The 21,296-nt window shown below is 41.4% G+C and overlaps 1 protein-coding gene across 5 annotated transcripts in view; it reads right to left on the bottom strand.

Moving 5' to 3' along the window:
• Positions 1 to 21,296, bottom strand: part of ppfia4 (PTPRF interacting protein alpha 4) — a 699,209-nt gene that overhangs the window by 12,275 nt on the left and 665,638 nt on the right. For all 5 annotated transcript variants that reach the window (XM_043716866.2, XM_043716868.2, XM_087973636.1 and 2 more), the window contains 4 exons: positions 16,193 to 16,368; positions 12,850 to 12,947; positions 10,231 to 10,406; positions 10,056 to 10,124 (listed from right to left, as the gene is read on the bottom strand). In XM_043716866.2, the coding sequence (XP_043572801.1) occupies positions 10,056 to 10,124; positions 10,231 to 10,406; positions 12,850 to 12,947; positions 16,193 to 16,368 (519 nt within the window). The remainder of the gene's footprint in view (positions 1 to 10,055; positions 10,125 to 10,230; positions 10,407 to 12,849; positions 12,948 to 16,192; positions 16,369 to 21,296) is intronic.

The following is a 21,296-nucleotide window of genomic DNA, read 5'->3' on the forward strand; positions in this document are numbered from 1 at the left end:
TTGAGATATTTAAGAGTGGGATTACGGAGATCCAAGATGGCGGCGATCTCATAGCTCTGCACCATAACCCAGGCAAGATGGTGCATTTACCCTCCCCTTTTTAGCTATTGTGGCAAAAATCGGTAGTCTTAGGTCCTCAGAATTGTTGTGTATTAGTTTTGGTGATCAGGAAAGATGACTAAGGGAAAAGGGCCACGTGGATCGCAACAAGCAGGGCATTCCCCTGCAGCAACAGATACGCCCGTGGCCGCAGCATGGCCTCCGCGAACATTCTTTTAGACCTACCTGCGCAGCACAGCCTGGTCTCGGAGTCTGTGAAACTCAGAGAGAAGATCGATTCAGTGATGGAGGAGACCCAGACCAGGCTGGAACCGATCATGCTGCAAACGCATGAGCAGGAGATCCAGCGCGTGGAGGAGGTGGAGCAGCAGACTGCGGCTTCAGAGACCACAGCAGAATCCTCGGTGGGTCAGGTCCAGGCCTTGGAGAGGCAGGTACAGGACTTAGTGGAGCAGGTCAACAACCTCGGAAATCGAGGCCATTGGAAGAGTAACTATCTGATCGGGCTGCCGGAACAGGAGCTTTCTGGAGCAATGTTTTCCACAGTTCTGGGGCTAGAGGTTGAGGGCAGGCCTCAAGTCAAGCGGGACCACTAGGTCACAGTGCGCAGGCCTGGATTGGACCAACGTCCCCACCCGGTCCCAGTGTGTCTCCAGCATTACAGAGATAAGCAAATGGTGTTGGAAGCTTCTAGAGCACTGGGGAAGGGTCTACAGTCCCTGATATTTGTGCGGCTGTGATCCGCAAGAGGATGGCCTTTGATGAGGAAAAGAAGAGGCTGAGAGACTTGAATATTCAGTACTCTGTAAGGTATCCGGCAGTGTTACGTTTCAGCCACGGAGGGACTGTGTTTAATTTTGACTCATCAGAAAAGGCAAAGGACTTCCTGGACACTTTAAAAGAGACTGGCTGGTTCAAGTAAAATGGACAATAGTGTTTCCTTTGTTTTTCCTGTGGTTTATCTTGTTTACCTGGTATTGCTCTTTTAATATGTGGGGATCTCTTCTTTTTTCTCTTCTTTCTCCCCTCCCTTTGTCTTTTTTCTAATATTCCCTTTTTTTCTTTCTTGGTCTGAGATGTAGGGCGGGTTATGGGTTTTTTTTAATCAGTACTGACTGGGGTCAAAGTATGGGTGGGATGGTTGAATGTCCACTTCTAATTTTCCTGTTATAAGATACATTTTTTTAACTTCGTTTTGCCTGGCTTCAGCTAGGAGCAGCCATGAAGGGTATAGTGGGTTGTGTGAGAGCCCCCTGTGGGCAAGGGGGAAAGTCTTCTCTTATTTGTTTTATGTGTTGGTTCATCGTAGAAGTAGCTTTTAGAATTTTTGCTTTGGTAGATTTTGTAGTTGTGTTTTCTAGTTTAAACAAATCTTTTACTGTTTTCAGTCAGTACATTATGGGTAGGGTTCTTTCTCTCGGGGAATCGCGGGCTGTCTTGGACAGCTATGGCTAATTGTTTGTTTAAATGGTGCACCTGGAATATAAAGGGCAGTCATTCGCTGATTAAGAGAAAGAAGATACTTTTGAGCCTCAGAAAAGGAAGGGCTTATGCCCGAAACGTCGATTCTCCTGTTCCTTGGATGCTGCCTGACCTGCTGCGCTTTTCCAGCAACACATTTTCAGCTTAGAAAAGGAAGGGTTGATATAGCTATGCTGCAAGAAACACATTTAGGCAATAAGGAATATTTAAAGTTACACCAGAGAGGGTTCAGCCGGGTGCTTTCTTGTCCTTTAATTCTAAAAGCAGAGGAGTAGCTGAACCCATGCAGAAGAATCTCCCGTTTTAGCTGTTAGACCAAATTAAGGACGAATATGGGTGGTCTGTGATCCTCAAAGCTTTAATACATGGAGATGAGTACAGGATTTTGAATGTATGTTGCCCCCTGCCACACTCCCTCAAATGTTTAACGGATGCACTTTCCAGGTTGGTGGCCCTTGGAGCGCTCCACACGATTATAGGGGGAGACTTCAATCATCTTATGGACCCCAAAGTGGATAGGATGCTCAGGGGTCTCGCGGGCATATCCTGCAATCCAGACAACTGGTGGACCTGAGTGGGGAGAGTTGCTGATGGACATATGGAGATATCTTCAACTTGAGAGTAGGGTCTTTACCTTCTTCTCTAACCCACACAAGTGCTACACTAGGATCGATGTGTTTTTTGCTCCACCGGCTTTTGTGGATTTGGTGCTGTCCTGTAGAATTGGGAACATAGCTATTTCTCATCATGCGCCAGTGTATCTGGCGATTAAAGCCAGAGGCAATGGGACAGGCTTGCAGTATTGGCGCATGGATCCTTTCCTCCTGAAGGGCAGTAAGCTTACTGAGTATTTTTCGCAGGAATTTAAAATTTTTTGGGATATTAATTCGGGTATGGCCAGGAACCCGTCGGTGCTCTGGAAGACTACTGAGACCGACGCAAGGGGTTTGATTATTTCATACTCGACGACCTGGAAATGGCAGAGGGGAGAGCAGCAACATATGCTCAATGCTCGGCTGAAGGCAGCCAAGACGACATACTTTGATAGGCCGACTGTGACCAAGTTGCAGTGAATTACAGCTCTCAGGGCTGCTCTGAACTCTGCCCTCACCCAGACAGCAAAGAGGGAGATCTCTTTTGCGAAACAGAAGTTAATTGCGTATGGTGATAAGCCAGGTAGACCTGGCATGTCTGACCAGGAAGAAGAGTGCCTCCCCTCCCCCCTCAATCTATCACCTCCGTGAGAGAGTGTGCTGGTACTCTCGCTTGTGATTCCAAAAAGATTAACGCAGCATTTAGGAAATTCTATTCTGAGGGCTGTGAGGACAGGTTGGCAAAGATGGGATTCTTTTTTAAGATTTTGGACCTCCCAGATGTAACTGTGGAGCAGGTGTCCCTTTTGAATGCCCCTCTGACAATCCAAGAGATACAGCAGGCGGTGAGGCAGCTCCAGAGTGGTAAAGTGCCCAGCCCAGATGGATTTCAGAGCGAGTTTTATAAGGAGTTTATAACCATGTTGGCTGGGCCAATGTTGGACATGTACAATTATTCACACAGTCAAGACTGCCTCCCATCTCTCTGAGAGAAGCTAATGTCTCCCTTATTCTCAAGAGAGGGAAAGTTCTGGAGGATTGTGCTTCGTACAGGCCCATATTGCTATTAAATGTAGATTTCAAACTTTTGTCGAAAATGCTGGCATTGAGGTTGGAGGAGGTATTGTCCTCCATTGTAAAGGAAGACCAGACAGGTTTTATTAAGGGTTGCAGGTCCTCTAACAACATTAGAAGAGTACTGAATATGGTCCAGGTGTGCCAGCAAGAGTTGATTTTCGGTTTGGTAGTCGCCTTGGATACAGAGAAAGCATTTGACTGGGTGGAGTGGCCACATCTCTTTGATGTCCTGGACCGGTTTGGTCTTTGGTGAGTCTTTGCCAGATGGGTGCCAGTATTATACAGTGGCCCTAAGGCAACAGTTCTCACTAATGGTATAATTTTAGTTTTGGTAGAGGCAGCGGACAAAGGTGCTTCCTTTCACTGTTGCTGTTTACATTAGTGATTGAGCCGTTGGTAGAGGCTATCCGGAGGGACCCCAATATAGTTGCTCTGAAGGTGGGGTCAGGATGGCATAATATCACCCTTTATTTAGATAACATTATTGTTTTTCTAACTAACCCGACAATATCTGTGCCCCATTTAATACAAATGATTAACTTATTTGGTTCTTTGTCGGGGTGTAAAATCAATTTTATGAAGGTGGAGGTTTGTGGGGAGTCTTATCAGAGTACCCGATCTTGGGGGTGGAATCTGATTCCCTTTCAGGTGGTCACAGGGAGGTTTCCTGTATGTAGACATTTTTATTACTCCGGCCTTCCATCAATTATACAAAGCTAATATTCTGCAGTTTGCTGGAGAAGATAAAACAGGACCTTTAGCATTGGGAGGCTCTTCCAATGTCTTGGTTGGGTAGAATAGCTCTGGTTAAAATGAATGTTCTTCCTCATTTATTATATCCCATGCAAATGTTCCCTCTGATGTTACCCAGGCAAGCACTATGGAGGCTTAACAGTTGGCTCAGTTCTTTCATGTGGCATCATAGGCAACCTCTAATTAAGCTTGCTAAACTGCAACTTCCACAGGGGAGGGGGGGTGTGGACTTTCCAGATTTTAAGAAATATCAATTAAGTTTCCTATTATTCTATGTGACTGACTGTGCTTGCCAGGACCTGAGGTCAATTTGGCTGGACATCGAGGCCTCCCAGGCAAAATGTCCCCTCATTAATTTGTTGTTTATGGATAAGATAAAGACTGTCATGGAGCATTGCAAAAACCTGATTGTCCTTAACATGGTTAAAGCATGGAGAATGAAGCGACAAAGTGAGAGCAATTTATTTAAAACTTCCCTTTCTCCTCCCATTGTAGGAATGTCAGGATTTCGACCAGGATTGATGAATTCTGGCTTTAGGTTCTGGGAATCGAGAGGAGTTTCCTGTTTGGGAGACTTATTTGAGGTGTGAATGTGTATAGGGTATAAGCAAACAGGGAAAGAGTTAAGTTCTGAGTTTTGTGGATCAAGAAGTTCAACTGAGCATGACTCAGATCAGATAACAACTTACACTTAACAATGGGGTGTTGCAGGCAAGAGTAATGGGTTAACAAGGTGGAAAAACAGTCATTATGTAGAGCTATTTAACAATATTGCAAGCATTCAGTATGTGAGGTCAGTTTAACAAGGTGAAAAGTATTCATTATGTGAAACCAGTTATTCATTGTGTAACAGCAGATGGCTTAATCTTCACTATTGATACTCGTTAATTGTAATGGTCACCCAATTAATATGTATGTTTCCTTATCTGGATGCTCCTCCCTGTAAAATGACTATATAAATTGATTGATAAACTGCTGCTCCAGAAAAGACTGTGAACTCACGACCCTGTGCACATGGGCGATCATTCTCACTCCCTCTAGGACCTGAAATAAAGAAATAAAGGTAAAACTACACTGTCTCTGAGTGTTTTGCTTCGATTGAGGGATGAAATGGGACAACAGAGGGGGAGGTCAAGATGTCTTTCGATCAACTGAGCCAGAAATATGAACTGTCTAGTAGGGACCTCTTTCAATATTTTCGGATTCGGGACTTTATACAGAAAAAGACTACATTTACAGGTTTATCCCTAGAAGTCTGATGTGGAGAGGAGAGTACTTCGGTTCACAGGTACTCTCTTGATCAGAACCCTCTACCATTTATAAGCAGGTAATGTCTCGAAGAACATTGAGCAGCTTTGTGGGATCTGGACTCAGGAATTTGGGGTGGGGATCTCATCAGAGGCATGGGAGGATTTTTTACACCATACAAAAATATCCATATATTTAGAGGAAGATTTTGATTTGTAATAGGACGCAGATTATGCAACTGAAGGTTCTCTTATTTGGCACCGGAGTGGCTTGTGAAATTTAAGAGAGGAGTATCTCCAATGTGTCCCAAATGTAAAATAGATGTAGGCACTCTTATTCATTGCTTGCGGTCATGACACAAGCTTCATAGGTATTGGGGCACTATAGCGAGTGTTTTGGAAGGGGTCTTGGGAACCGAGGTCAAGGTAGATTTGGTGTCCCTACTCTTGGATCTGCCGAATCTGTTCTCTTTAGATGTACTTGGGAAGAAACTGTTTAATATTCTCTCATATTGTGCGAGAAAGAACATTCTGATGAGCTGGATTTTGGAAAACTCCCCAGGATTTTGGGATAGCATAGGTTAATTATGGAACATATCTCCTAAGACTTCCTTACAAGTATGGTGCACCTGAAAATGGAACTTTTTTTATAGGACATGGCAGCCCTTTTTGAAATATATGGACACAGATTTGTCGGCTATATTGATTAGGGCCTTTTTGTAGCTGCAAGGGCTGTGTCTGGTGAGCTGGGGGCCCTGAGAGAAAGAATCCCTAATAAATACAGGTACGCCAACTGATGCTTCCGGTGATGGGAGCTTTGGTGGGGTTGCCCTGAGTGTTGTAAGTTAATTCAATTTAATTTAGTTGATTTTGTTTAATTATTTATTGTAGTATGGGTAGATTTTAAAACTTCTTTTCTTTTAAACTGTTTGTGGAGTAGAGTAGTAGTTTGTTTTTTGTAATTGTTATATTATAAGATTGTTATACTATTCGTAGTAATTTTATAATTTTGTAAAAAAATCAAAACCTTGTTTCAATAAAAATATAGTTATAAAAAAAAGTGGGCTTAATCTGTGATCTTAAACAAAGCTTCTATCTGAACTAAAAACCAAAAAAACTGCAGATGCTGTAATTCAGAAACAAAAAATAAATTTCTGGAAAAGCTCAGCAGGTGTGACAGCATCTATGGGCAGAAATCAGAATTAACGCTTTAGGTCAAGTGATCTGAGGAAGGGTCACTTGTCCTGAAATGTTAACTCTGATTTCTCTCCACATATGCTGCCAGACCAGTTTAGTTTTTCCAGCAATTTCTGTTTTTGCTTCTACCTAAACTGTTTATGTTGTGGTTTGTAGGCTTCAATACCAATACAGATTGCTGAAATTCCAGACACTTTTTTTAGGAAGCCAGAACAATATACACATTCTGGAGAATTTCATGAAATTTGGATTCTTTCATGTTGCATTCTCCTTGACTTTCATTTCTGACTAGGACATACAATCTTTAACAGCATTTATTGTGTCCATATTTCAGCTGCCACTCTGTTCCAAAACCCATGATGTCCATCAGGCTTTTCGTTTCTTAGTCTTCTTCTGTCCTTCATTCCTATTCCTCCATTGCTTCTTCCTTTCTCACTCCCAAACCTACTGCTTCTTCCTTTTTCACTTGATAATGAATATGGACTTCAAACAAGGAATGGTTGCCTCAGCCATGCTTCACACTTCACTTTTTCTCACATCTTCTCCCATGTCTCCAAGCTCATCATGTGCACAAAGCCCAGTGCTTGCTCTCTTACTAACTAGCTAGCCACAGCACTGTATTGAATGATATTGCTACAAGTTCCATCTCCTCAGGTTCTGTCACCCATTCTTTCAAACAACTTCTCTCCTGAAAAGGCCAGCCCTCAAACTTTCCATCCCAGCTATCACATCATCTCCAACGTCTGCATTTACTTTGCATATTCCTCAGAGACTGTAGTTCCCCACGGACAGGTTTCAAGTGGAAGCGCCTGTAAAAACCCATGGATGGCTTTCTCCTTGCCCTTCCACCTCATGCAGGCTTATCACTATTTAATTAGAGTGGACAAGACCTCAGGAGGAAACTGGGATCAGCTTCAACCTCGAGGTCTCCTTTCCACATTGGGCACAACTGCCAAATGTCTGCCACCCATGGGCGCTCTTTCCCATAATAACCTCTCCATCAGGATCACATCCCCTCTTGTGTGGGCCTTACCTACCCACACTGCAAGAGCCTCATGTTTCTCAAATAATTGCTGCAGCCTCATGTTTCAGATCCTAGATTCTGGAACTGGAATCTAGGAGAAAGTGAGGACTGCAGATACTGGAGACCAGAGTTGAAAAATGTGCTGGAAAAACACAGCAGGCCAGGCAGCATCCGAGGAGCAGGAGAATCAACGTTTCGGGCATAAGCCCTTCTGGAATCTAGGCACTACTTCCAGTCTCAGTCCTGCCCATTGAGCTGCTGGATCCCAAACTGAATGAAGGGTGAAAATCTTATCTGCACCTAATGTACATTCCTGTGATTGACACAGTGCCTTCCCACCTCTCAGCAATTAGGGGTGGGCAATAAATGTTGGCCTAGCCAGTGATTCCCTCATCCCATGAACGAATAAAAGAGAAAGGCAAGTCTCTTCAGAGCACTGATATACAGAGGCATCTTGGAGTGCAAGTCCATAGCTCCCTGAATGCGGCAACACAAGTAAGGTGGAAAAGAAGGCATACGGCATGCTTGCCATCATCAATTGAGGCATTGAATATCTAAGTAGGCAAGTCAGATTCCATCAAACTTTATTTAGGCCATATTTGGAGTGTTATATGCAGTTCTGGTCATTGCACTATGTGAAGTTTATACAACGCTTTAGAGAGGGTGTAAAAGAGGCATACCGTAAAGCTGCCTGGATTGAAGTGTATTGGCTATAAGGAGATGTTGGACAAACTTACATTGTTTTCGCTAGTGTCAGAGGCTGAGGGCTGATATGATAGAAGTGTATAAAATTATGACAGGCATGGATAGGGCGGATAGTCAGAATCTTTTTCCCAGGGTGGAAATGTCAAATACAAGGGGGCACAGCTATGAGGAGAAGGTTTAACATGAGGAGATGGAAAATTTAAAGGAGATGTGTTAGGCAGATTTTTTTTTAAACACAGACAATCGTAGATACCTGGAACACATTGCCAGGGGAAGTAGTAGAAGGAGATACGATAGCAATGTTTAAGAGGTATTTGGAAATACACAGGATCAGGAAGGGAACAGAGGGATACAGATGATTTACAGGCAAATAGAATTAGTTTAGAATGGCATCATGGTCAACATGTGCTTAGTGGTCCGAAGAGCTTCTTCCTGTGCAGTATTGTTCTATGTTTAAAAGCAAAAGTTGGTCCACTGACTATGGTATCATCACTGCCACCATTATAAATTACAAAGGCATCAGGTAAGTAATATAGTAAAGTCTGAATAAAGGTGAGACAATCCCAGTCCGCCGAATTAAGTGATGGTATGGTGAGGGATTAGTAACACTTTTACGTTCAAAGATGACAAAAGTTGAGATGCCAATTTCTTTAATAAGATGCTCAACGTTCTGCTTTGACTACCTTCAACCAACATGCAGTCACCTTCTCTGACTCTCTTTTGTTGACTAAAAGTGACTGCTGAACTGCTGTTCAGTCAGTCTTGAACAACTTTAATTGACCTTATTGAAAACCTCACCACAATCCTTTGGCAGCATCGAACACAGAACTCATGGGACCATCCTATAGCTATTCACTATCTTCATTTCTAACCGCGTTCTCACAGCTTGCAATTTCTGACCACACACTAGACCCAAACAAAAGATTTTATCAGAAGTGAATGACAGGACCAGCAACAAAACATGGGACAAGCGATCAATAGTATGGATGAAGATATAGCTTTTTAAAATAACCTTCAGGATGAGAAGAAAGACAATAAGCAAGAGGGTTTCTCAGGGAAGGGTATAATAATTTGAAGCACAGAGGGTCAGTGTCAGAGACAAGTGGAAGATATGTGCTGGAGAAGGATGCTAAGTAAAGTAGGTCAAACTCAAAGATAAGAAGACATCAGAACATGAAGAGGAGCAACAGAATATTATAGCTCAAAAACAGGCCATTCGGCCAATGGTGGTTTCACCACCTAGCTAAAGTAGAATCAACTTGCTCCTAGTTTTTAAATATTTCGTATCTCTATTTAAATTCATCCCTTTTATTCAAATTGATTCAGTATGATGGAAAGCACAGTCATTAGCCATTGTGAAATGTTACAGAGGGATGAAATTTGATAGGTTCAATCGATGTAGGTTGCAGTTTGAGAGTTGACAAAGATAGGACTGAAGAAAGGATGTCAGTGAGTGATGTTGTAAAGGAGCTACTAGATTGCTTGGGTGATGGGATTATAGAACTGGGCTCAGTCTGAGTCAATAGCTTTGAGGGAGATGTAGCTTGGAATGGTGGCTCAGGGGTTCTGCTGGGAGTAAATCAGAATGGTTTCAGAACAGCGGGTGACAGGGGAATGGATAAGTCATTGAAGAAGAAATGCTAGTCAGGGGAATAAATCAAAAACAGTGCTAAGAAACATTTGTCAACAGAAGAAGATGGAACAGTTGACCGTATCAAATGTTACAAAGTTGTTGAAGGAGATAAGGAAGATTATATAACATCGTGTTCAGCCCCAGCCATTCTGATTTGAAAAGGATTTCATTCCCTAAATCCAGCCTCTGGCATATGCACAGCAAGCACTTAAAACAACTAAACATGGTCAGGATGTTCCCTACATTTTCCTCAATAGAAGTATCAATGGATGCCCAATACTTACATCATCCAACTTCCGCTCAGTTCCTAAGGCCAACAGGTTGTTGAATTCACGCTCCAAGACCTGTCTTGCCTGTAAAAGAAATCATAGTTAAGATCTATTTTTAACTTTAGCAGTTTTCTAATTATTTAGAAATCAAACTCACGGCAGAAACAAAGACATTGATTATGGAGCTTACTTGTGTATTTTGTGTGGGTATTTGTAACAATAAAGCTAGACTGTTGTAATCAAAATTTTCATCCAGTGCGATCAAGGCACCATGCACCCCACTTTCGACAATGTTGTTGGCATACTCCCGTAGTCCAATAGACTGCACCCAGTGAATGACTTGGTCGTTAGTCCACACCAACACATCTAGGCACGAATCAAACATTATATCACAGTCAAAAAAAGTCAGACCGTAGAATTATTTCAATTCTAGAAAATTCCAGGCTTCTTCTGTTTATTCAGCATGCCAGAACTGTCGGCAATAACAGTGGCAGTTCTTAATGATTCACAAACTCAACACATTCTTTAGAAGCTATGGTTCAGGGAGAGAACCGTAAAAGCCAGATGAGGAGAATGGTTCAGAATACTAACATCTCAAATTACGTTGGGATTGTATAAATAGGCTTTAGTTATGTAATAGGTTAAGCTTATGCATTACTGAATCAGTAAATAGGAGCTCAGAGACAGCACAAATCTTCTTCACATATATTTCAATAAAATGTCTGCTCTTAAGATTTGTTTTTTTAATAAACCATTTTCCTCCCCATTGAGACTCATCATTTCAGATCTTCATGCATAGCTAGAAAAGTTTAATTTTCACTTATGGTGGGTGAGTCAGCATTCTGAGTAATCATCAAAGCTTGCTGTGGGTATTTCTATCTAACAGTTCACCTTACAGCAATAACTTACATCTCAGCTAACAAAGGCTTAGATGGTTCAGGTTCCAAAGCAACAAAAATCCTCACTAAATTGCAGGTTACTATGTGAGATAAGAAAAAGACTAGCTTCTTTTTGTAAAACACTTACCCTCTATGAAAGCTGTGGTTTCATATTGATCTCAAAAGCAGCTAAGGTGACTAACACTACAAATAATCACTTTGCTCAACCTACTAATATTTTCTAACAGTGTACATGCTACTGAACTCACTGACCAATACCAAATAGCTGATTAAAATTCATGGTCATTAATGCTACAAAAATATTGGATCTTTTACTAAAGCGAATGTTTTTACTTAGTGCCACGTTATGAAGAAAGCACTGCTCCATAAGAAGAAAGGAGTGTTGGCATACTCTCAATCCTCTGTTAATCACCTGTTAACCTTAGTTAAGAGATTACCAGACCATTCATGATAATCCTATCCACTCATATCCTGAGTTCCATAGATTTACTATATTCCACCCAAAGTACTTGACTTTCAGGGGATCTGCTGCACAAGTGATGGAATTTTACTGATTGTAGCAACAATTAAAAAAACAGACTCACCATAGTCTACTGGACCATTGGGCTGCTCACTCATTAAAAAGAAAGATGACTGGTGGTGTTTTAACCTGAGGAGTACCTCACCTTAAACGAGGGGAGAGGTTGAGAAGGAAATTCCTTCTCACGGTAGTTCAGTGGTAAGCACTGCTGCGTCACAACCCCAGGGAACTGGGTTCAATTCCAGCCTTGGGCAACTGTGCTGAGTTTGCACATTCTCCCTGCGTCTGTGTGGGTTTCCTCCGGCTGCTCTGGTTTCTTCCCACAATCCAAAAATGTGCAGGTTAGCTGACTTGGTCATGCTAAATTGCCCATGATGTTCAGGGATGTGTAGGTTAGGTCAATTAGTCAGGGGTAAATGTAGAGTAATGGGGAATGGGTTTGGGTGGCATACTGTTTGAAGGGTTGGTGTGGACTTGTTGGGTCGAAGGGCCCGTATCCACATTGTAGGGATTCTAATTCTAATTCATAGTAACCTCAGCCAGAATGGGAACTGAACCCATGCTGTTGGCAGCACAAACTAGCTGTCTGGCCAAATGAGCATCAATTACAGTTCGACGATGCAATATTGTGATTTCAGAGATCAAATTTCAACTGTCATATATATTATCCCTACATTCAGTGATAGTGTGTATATGACATCATTTATCACATCGCACTTTGTGACAGCTACAAATACACACTTTAATTACTGTAAACGTAATGCTGGGCCCCATCAAGTGAACTTAAAATTGATAAAAACTTAATCATTAATAAAATATTTTGACCAACTAACAATTAATTGTGGTTCAACTTTCTTCATAGCAGTTAAACAGTTTCAACTTGAAGGGAAATGTCTCCATATTAGAAACCCATTAAAATCAATGTCGCTGGCTTTTAAACACTATCAGGGGTGGAAGGGGAGTGAGAAAAGAATAAAGTGACACTATGCTCCAAACTGATTCACTTCAGTGAGATTCTCATGTAGGCCAAAGCAAGTCTGAAATCACTCCCCCAGCCAGAGTAATGGAGTTAGGGTCCTGTCCTGAGCAGCTCTTTCTCAAAGGTAAAACAGGAAAATTGTTAGACTCACTGGGGTTTTACGTGTAAGAGCTACTGACCAAGCACTGACAGCACCCTGAGTACTTTGCAGGAGGAACAATATCAATCGCCATGTACAATATCAATGGCCTGGTCATAATGTAGAATGGCGAAGGAAAAAACCCAGAATTACACAACTACTCACATCAACGTAAAAACTAAAGATAAAACTGACATTTTAGTTGCTAGGATTTAAAGTTCAATTTTGTCTTTTAATCAAGAAACTAACAGCAACATTTCTTTCAAACCAACCTTTAATTTCAAGCTGGCTTTCTTCTCGCCTCCGCTCTAGATCCTTCCTGTCGTAGTTCAATCTCTTCAAACACATGATGCCGTAATGTAAACAAGTACTGGAATCAAGACAGACGTTATTCAGTGTAACTTATGAAAAGTTACTTATGAACCCTAGAGTTTTCATCATGTATTATCCTTGGCTCAAGAGTAGCATTTTCACCTTTGAGCGAGAAGGTTGTGGGTTCAAGGCCTGCTTGACCATGCAGTCTGGGTCAATACTTGAACACAGTATTGTCTTGTTCAAGATTATGTCTGTTGAACGAGGTGTTAAAATTAAGCCCATTTGCTCTTTCAGATGCAGAGTAAAGAACAGCTGAGTTCTCCTGTTACTCTGACTAGTACTGAGTTCTCAAATACCATTAAAATCAATTACTTTGTAACTAATCTTATTGTTGTTAAAAGAGATCTTATTGTGCGCATTTTGCATGCCTCATTTCAACACAACAATAACTACATTTTAAATGTCTTCTTTGACTATAAATTGCTGCAAAACAGTCTGAGGTCATGCCTTATATATGCAAGTTCTTTCATACTGGAAAATGCTGGCTTTTTCCATCAAAATGCACATTTCAATATTTTTTTTAAAAACCTGCTTTTTGTGAAATTCAAACATACCCCTGACTATTTATATAATGAACTGCCAACATTAGACTGAATATAGTCTGTTTAGCCATAATGCTGATGTAAGGGCAGGATACATTTTGCAAATGCAGTGATACAAAAGGCAAATTAAATTCCAAGCTCTGGCAACCTGCTATTACTGTGTGTTACACTCTGAACACGGTGGATCAGGGAACTGATATTAATCAGAAACAAAATCATTTAAATTGAAATGGATTAGAAAACAGAAGCTAAAAGTGAGATTTTTTTTTCTCAATTTATAAAATGTAATAATGATTGCTTGACAATTGTGCCGAAGCACTTGTAAAGGGAGGGTAAATTTAATAAAGGAACTGTAAGCCAGGCAACAACATGCCTCAAAATTCCAGTACTTTCCACTCTGCCCTAGATGGACTTTGCTAATTAATAAATATGTCGGATTGATACCAACATGTTTTCTATGTTAGTATTGACTGTGTCATCCAACACCAGATTACAGAGGCTACTGGATCATTTGTTTGTTCACAATCTAGACCGTGGGTGGCACGGTGGCTCAGTGGTTAGCACTGTTGTCTCACAGCACCAGGGACCCAGGTTCGATTCCAGCCTCGGGCAACTGTCTGTGTGGAGTTTGCACATTCTCTCCCTGTCTGCGTTGGTTTCCTCTGGGTGCTCTGGTTTCCTTCCACAATCCAAAGACGTGCAGGTTAATTGGCCACGCTAAACTGCCCATAGTGTTAGGTGCATTAGTCAGAGGGAAATGGGTCTGGGTGGGTTACCCTTCGGGCCTGAACACTGTTTCCACACTGTAGGGAATCTAATCTAATCATATTTAACTTCACCCTGCTGACTGTAAAATCGATTGCAGAATCATAGAACCCCTATAGAGTGGAAGCAGGCTATTCAGCTCAACAAGTCCACGCTGACCCTCTGAAGAGCCACCACACAGACCCAACTTCCTACCCAATCCCTGTAACCTTGCATTTCCCTTGGCTAATCCACCTAGCCTACACAGATACTCTGGCATGGTCAATCCACCTAACCTCCACATCCTTAGACTGTGGGAGAACACACAGACATAGGGAGAATGTGTAAACTCCACACACACAGTTGCCTGAGGGTGATATCAAACCCAGGTCCCTAGCATTGTAAGGCAGCATGCTAACCACTGAGCCATTGTGCCACCCCAACTGTAATTCAGGGCATGTACAGGAATGAGTTCATAATCACCAAACCTCAGAGGGATTTTCATCATAGCTACAAAATAATTAAAAAGAAACAATTTCCGTACCAATTTTCACGAGAGTCTTTTCATTCTCTTTTCACTTAAAGTGAAATTGTAATTAACTGATGCATGGAAAGCTCTAGAACAATACAGAACCTGGATTACAATTCAGATCTGCAGGCTCCATATCAGCCTGAGCACTTACTGATTGCAAGCTGGTACCTGTCATACTGTAGCACTGGAGTAGAAAACTATAAGTTGGATTGATTGGAGAGGAAATATCTATATATGATTATTCAGAAGAGGGCAACTGATATAGATTTTGAAAAAACAAATAATACTTTTTCTAAAATCTCTTTGCATTTGTACATTTTAACACGCTGAGTGATTATAGTTTTGCCGGTTAACTTGACAAAATGTTTCCTTCTCGCAAATGCATTTTCACTGCCATGAAGCTGCTCCTTTAACAAGGCTCTACAGTCCTTGTGTTTTCTTTCAGAGAGGTTGTAAATGACACAGATTCCAAAAAGTCTGGAGGTTGAAGGGTTTTAGTGCCAATTTGATAAGAGCTAACAGATACTGCTGCAGGAAAAAAGGCTTTCAAGTTTAAAAAAACTTGTGCAATGAAAGGGGAGTGGCCAGTTCTCCCAGCTCAGCTTTTCTCTGGTTTGTTTTTTTAAAAGCAGTAATGGGAAAGCTGCCAGACCCAGAAGTAGGTCCAGGCTGGTACTCTCTCTCTCTGACTTCTCTCCTGTAAGAACCTGTGTTTGATTTTACCTTTTGTGCCATGGGGTGTTTATGGGGATTGTTGCAAGTATTGGAACAGCATGGTTAAATTGGGATAATCTGTTAGATTTTCAGAGAGGTTAAGTTATTCTGTTCTCTGTTGTTAATGTTTTATTCAGTAAACTTGTAAATAAATTGATTTACAGAGACATAGAAAAGTACAGAACAGAAACAGACTCTTCAGTCCAACTCATCCATGCCGACCAGATATCCTAACCAAATCTAGTCCCATTTGCCTGGACTTGCCCCATATCCCTCTAAACCCTTCCTATTCATATACCCATCCAGGTGTGTTTTAAATGCTGCAATTGTACCAGCCCCCACCACTTCCTCTGGCAGCTCATTCCATACATGCACCAGCCTCTGCATGAAAAGGTTGTCCCTTATATATCTTTCTCCTCTCACCTTAAACTTATGCCTCTAGTTCTGGACTGCAAACCCCACCCCAGGGAAACGACTTTGCCTATTGATCCTATCCATGACCCTCATGATTTTATAAACTTCTTTAAGGTCTCCCCTAGCCTCCGACACTCCAGGTGCTTTGACCAGCTGATTCTCTCCTGGAATATCTACTCTACACCTGCTTAAAATAACTAGCAAAGTTAGGGTCTGGGCTATCTTCTTGACATGTTTTGAGGGCTCTGGCCTGGTCCATAACAGCACTCAGCCTCCAATAATGCAAGAGCTCACCGATGAAAGCTGTCAACCATTTTCAGATGCATCCGCAGGTCTTTCTTGGTGAGGTGGTCAAGCATTCGTGCATCCACCAGGCATTCCATGAAGTAGCTGCGATACTGGGGTAACCCAAGGCTGGGAAGCCATTCATTACCAATCCACTCGTGGTTCATGTCTCCATAAGCCAAAGTCTGGTGAGAAGGACAGATAGAGTAATTGGGGACAGGAACACACTCAGCTTGCCTTCTTAGGTCAGGGGCTGACTTCCCTTGATCACTTACATACTGGAATTCATATTCATAAACTGGTGGAAGTGATAAACAGATTAGGTATTATTCTTGTTCAAATATCTATTTTTATGCAGGTTTTGGAAATGTTTACCAATCTCCAGATTTCTCATATTCTATAGAATGGTCATGCATTGCAATGGAGTAGGTGATGGCCTTATTGATTTATTACTAGACTATTAATCCAGAGATCCAGGTAATGTACTGCAGACCTGGATTTGAATCCTGTTGTGGCAGATAATGGAATTAAGAATCTAATGATGACCATTGTTGATTATCAGAAAAACTAATCTGGTTCACAAATTCCTTTAGGGAAGGAAAGCGTCATCCTTATATGGTCTAGGCTACATGTGACTCCACACCCACAACAACATAATTACTCTTAACTGTCCACTGGGCAATTAGGATTGGGCAATAAATGCTGGCATAGCCAGCAATGCCACATCCTGTGAATGAATTAAAAAAGAAGTCTTTTTGGGGAGAAATTTATAAAAAAGTAACAGTTCACTCTTGCTAATGCAGACATGTTAAGTTCCTGTCAATACAGGGAAAGATGCTAAGAGAACATATTTAGATCATCTTCCCTACCTCTATAAAGAGCAGTGGTTTTAAGGCCACAGGCAGAAAGAGTTTTTAAACAATACAACAATGTTCTAGACCATTTTGGGAGCAAAGCACTGGAGATAGCTCAACATTTTTTTGAGGAAATAAATGGGTGTCGATTGATAAAGTTAGTGAAACCATCAGTGCAAAACGTCTGGTAAAATGGAAACATTTGCAGCACTGACAGCAATAACTCGTGTGGAGCAACTGCTATTGGCTTTTATCCTTTTGGGCAGATGTCAGAAAAGAAAAATGACCATCAGGCGGTCAGGATGTGAGGCTGACTGCGAGGCTGCAAATTCAGATTTAAAGCCAGACAGTGACAGCTGTTCTCATCCTTCTGAATCTCCCCTCAGAGTTTAAAGCAGCCTTTTATTAATGTGAACGGGTCAACTATTTGAAGCCCTGAAGCTGCAGCTAAGATTATTCTGCAGCAGTTAGATGGTACTCTTGCCTCAGTACACATAGAGGTATTACATGGCAAACAAAATCATTGATCACAGATGCCACTGCAGCACACTGTTTCACATTTCCATTAATAAGGGTAGGAAGACAATACATAACATACGCTTTGTAACCAGAATCCTCTCACAGCTCTCTGAAGAATTGTCTCCATGGATACCAGCTAAGTTACAACTATTCAAGTGCCCATCTTCTATCTAAGCACTAGCTATTAACTTGGAGTGAGTGCACACAGACTGTCTGAGGTCAGGAAACTTGGAAAGGACAGATTTTCTGCAGGGCATGCTGAATTTAGCGAAAATATCGCAGTGCCAGTTTATCCCCTCAGTTTCCAAGATGCAGCTGGTCAAATTCAGTAGTTGCCTGGCAGATAGATCTTTCAGCACCGGATAAAAGAGAGGTGGTAGGCCTCAGTGGAAGATAGGAATCCGGAGCTTGTAAGATCAGAATGGCAGGAACAAGTGATCATTGGGAACCTTGACCAGGATGGGGGGAGATCAGAAGGATCAAAGGCCTCATGGATGAGATCAGAAGCATCAGTGGACTTGACCACGGGTGTGTTGGTGAATCAAGTAACCTTGATCCAACAGGTAAGAAGACCTGTACTTAACTTCTGGATCCAGCAACCTCTGCCTTCTTTTTCAGCTTCTGGACTTTTTGGGCCCTGAAAACCTGTGACAATGGTTTCATTTAAAATGATGATAGATTCCATAACCTCATTATAATTTTAAAATCTCCTGCTGACAGTGTATTGGTTGCACAGTCCTATCTTAACTAACATTCAAGGTGGACACTGGACTTCAATTTTTAACATGTCAAGCTTCCACCCAACCCTAAGCTGCCCATGTTTAGGGGTAAAGTCCCAAAATCCCACCCCCAAGATATTCAATTACACACTTTTGGTGCAATATTTAATCTTTGTTAACTCCACAAAATAACTTGCCTGCAGAAACAAGTATAAATGTTCAAGTGATTTCAGAGAGCAGCTCCTGTGTATCAATGGTAATAATTTCTCTATGAAACTGAAAAAAAACTGGAGTTTCCACCAAAGATTCCTTGTTGTTTTTATATATTATTGGCATTTAGACAGCCACATGGATAGGCAAAGAATAGAGGGATACAGACCATGTGCAGGTAGATGGGATTAGTTTAGAATGATGTCATGGTCAGCACAGACATGGTGGGCCGAATGGCCTGTTGCCATGTTTTACCATTCTGTATTAAGACACAGGGTCTTGGGAATTAATTTAGGGCAGTGACAACAAGGTGCTATTGAAAAGGTAGCTATTAAGTCGCTTCCTTACTTTTTCTGATATACATCAGCGATCTAGGCCACTGTGCACAGGACACGATGTCAACCTTTTAGGATAATACAAAACTTGCAAGCATTGTAAGCTGAGATAAGGCAGTGTAGAAGTTCAAAAGGACATAAAAGAGAAAATGTTATAGAAACTCAGCAGGTCTGGTAGCAGCTCTGAAGAAAGAAACAGAGTTAAAGTAGCAGCTTTACTATGAATCTTCTTCTTCACTGAAGAATCATCAATTTGAACATGAAAGGTTAACTCTGTTTCTCACTTCACAGATGCTATCAGACCTGTTAGTCTCTCCTGCAATTTTGGCTTTTGTCTCAAATTTCCAGCATCCACAGTGTTCTATTTTCATTCAGAAGGACATGGGCATTTGGTGGTGTGGACAGTTGGATGGCAGATGTCGTTCACTGTGGAGAAGTATGAGGTAACATATTTTGTAGGAAGAACATGGGGAGACAGTATAAATTAAAGGGTACAACTCTGAAGGGGGTGCAGAGCAACTTCAGTGATTATATCCATAAGTCATTAATGGACAGGTGAAGACTGCAGTTAATAAAACATACAATATCCTAGAATTGATTAATAGGGGTGTAGATTACAAGATTTAGGAAATTATGCTGGAATAAGACATTTGACAGACCTCAGTTGGAATAGTGCATCCAATTCTTGGTGCTGTGCTTGGGGAAGGATGTGAAGACATTAGAAAGCGTGTAGAAATTTATGAGATTGGTTCCAGGTCTGAGGAATTTCAGATTTGAAGATGGATTAGAAAAGTTTGGAAATTATAAATTCTCCCAGGAGAAAAAGAAAGGCTGAGAGGAGATTTGACTCAGACATTCAAAATAACAAGAGGCTTGGACAGTGTAAATAGGGAGAAAACAGTCCCACTTGTGAAAGTATCAGGAACAAAAGGGCAGAGGTTTGAAGTAATTAAGTTAGAAGATACACAACACCAGATTATACTGGGGGTTTTTTCAAAATCACAAACTTTCGGAGTGCTGCTCCTTCGTCAGGTGCAGTTACCCCCAGTCCAACACTGGCATCACCACATCATGGCTATCACTGAAGTAATTAGTAAAATCAAGAAAGCTACAAGGAAAAACCTTTTCATGTAGTGAGTGGTTATGATATGTTTGAGAGTGTGACCGTGGAAGGTTCAATCCAGGTATTTACAGGGGAATTAAATGATTATTTGAAAAAGCAGCAATGTGCAAAGTTAAAGGAAGTAGACAGGAAAATTATGGCATAAGGAAGATACTTATGTGGAGAGTCAGCACAGACAGGATGGGCTGAATGGCTTCTTACCCGCTGTAATAATTCTGCCATTCTGAGAGTGACTACATTGAATGAGATGGTTTTATGGTTATACTATGTAAAGTCTGCTGTAGTAAGAGCAGTTAGCACTCTTCCTGCTTATACCTGAACTACCAATCTTTCCGTGATCCTTCCACCTACTAATCAATTTCCAATACTCTTATCAGAAAAATCTACTTCAGCAGCAACAAGCATCCACAATGAGGATTTTGCCATAGTAAGCCAGCAGTTCAAACTCAATTGATTAGCTTCACATGTTCAACTGTTACATGCTCAAATGCAGCTTCTTCATGAACACAAGATTCAAAATTCTCTCATATACTGGTTCCACTCACATTGACTACAATACATACTTGAATCAAAGGGCATAAAGGTCTGACTCAAGTCTTTGAAGAAGCTCCACTGAACCCTCCAAATCCACCTCACAATAAAGCAGCAATTTACAGCAAAACATGTGATTCTGAAGTCAGGAGAACTGGGAGAAGAGCAAGGTGCAATGAGGAGAATAGGTGGTAGCCTATGCACTAGACTCAAGGAACAACAAACCTGTTTCAAATACAGTGAATGGGACAAGTCATCTATCATCAAAAATTTCAACTTAATAAGCATCCCATCTAATGTTCCAAGCCTAGTCTTGTCTATCATACACTTACATGTGACATGTGTCAGGCACACCACCCACTAACACCAGGGCAATCCCCAAGACAGTGGCCTACTCATCAGTCACAACAGGTTACTCTTACTCAAGAAATCCCTTACCATCCATTTTGCATAGCTGACCAATCAGCAATAAGAATGTTAGTATGTATCAACATAAATGACTGACCAGTCAGCAGGAAGAAACCATCCATATTCCCATCCTCTACCATACAGAATGACTTTCATTTAATCCAGTAATTCTGCTTGGCAATGGGTACAATAGGCTAATCAAAACTTAAAGGCTGACCTGGGAAACTCTTTGAAGGTATCAAGTGCTCTTTTCAGAGCAAATTTTACATGGTGCAATTGTACAATTATTTTCAATAAAGTAGACATTAAGTGGGATCTTGCAGTTGGGGAGAAAAGTCAGAATGAAGAAGAGATTTGAAGAGTAAGTTCCTTAGTGTGGAGGCTAGATGGGTGCCATCAATGACAGTCATCTTA

This window comes from Chiloscyllium plagiosum, unplaced genomic scaffold (assembly GCF_037043375.1).
Source record: "Chiloscyllium plagiosum isolate Xiang-an unplaced genomic scaffold, Cpla_swu_hap1 HiC_scaffold_26, whole genome shotgun sequence".
NCBI classification, from domain to species: domain Eukaryota; kingdom Metazoa; phylum Chordata; class Chondrichthyes; order Orectolobiformes; family Hemiscylliidae; genus Chiloscyllium; species Chiloscyllium plagiosum.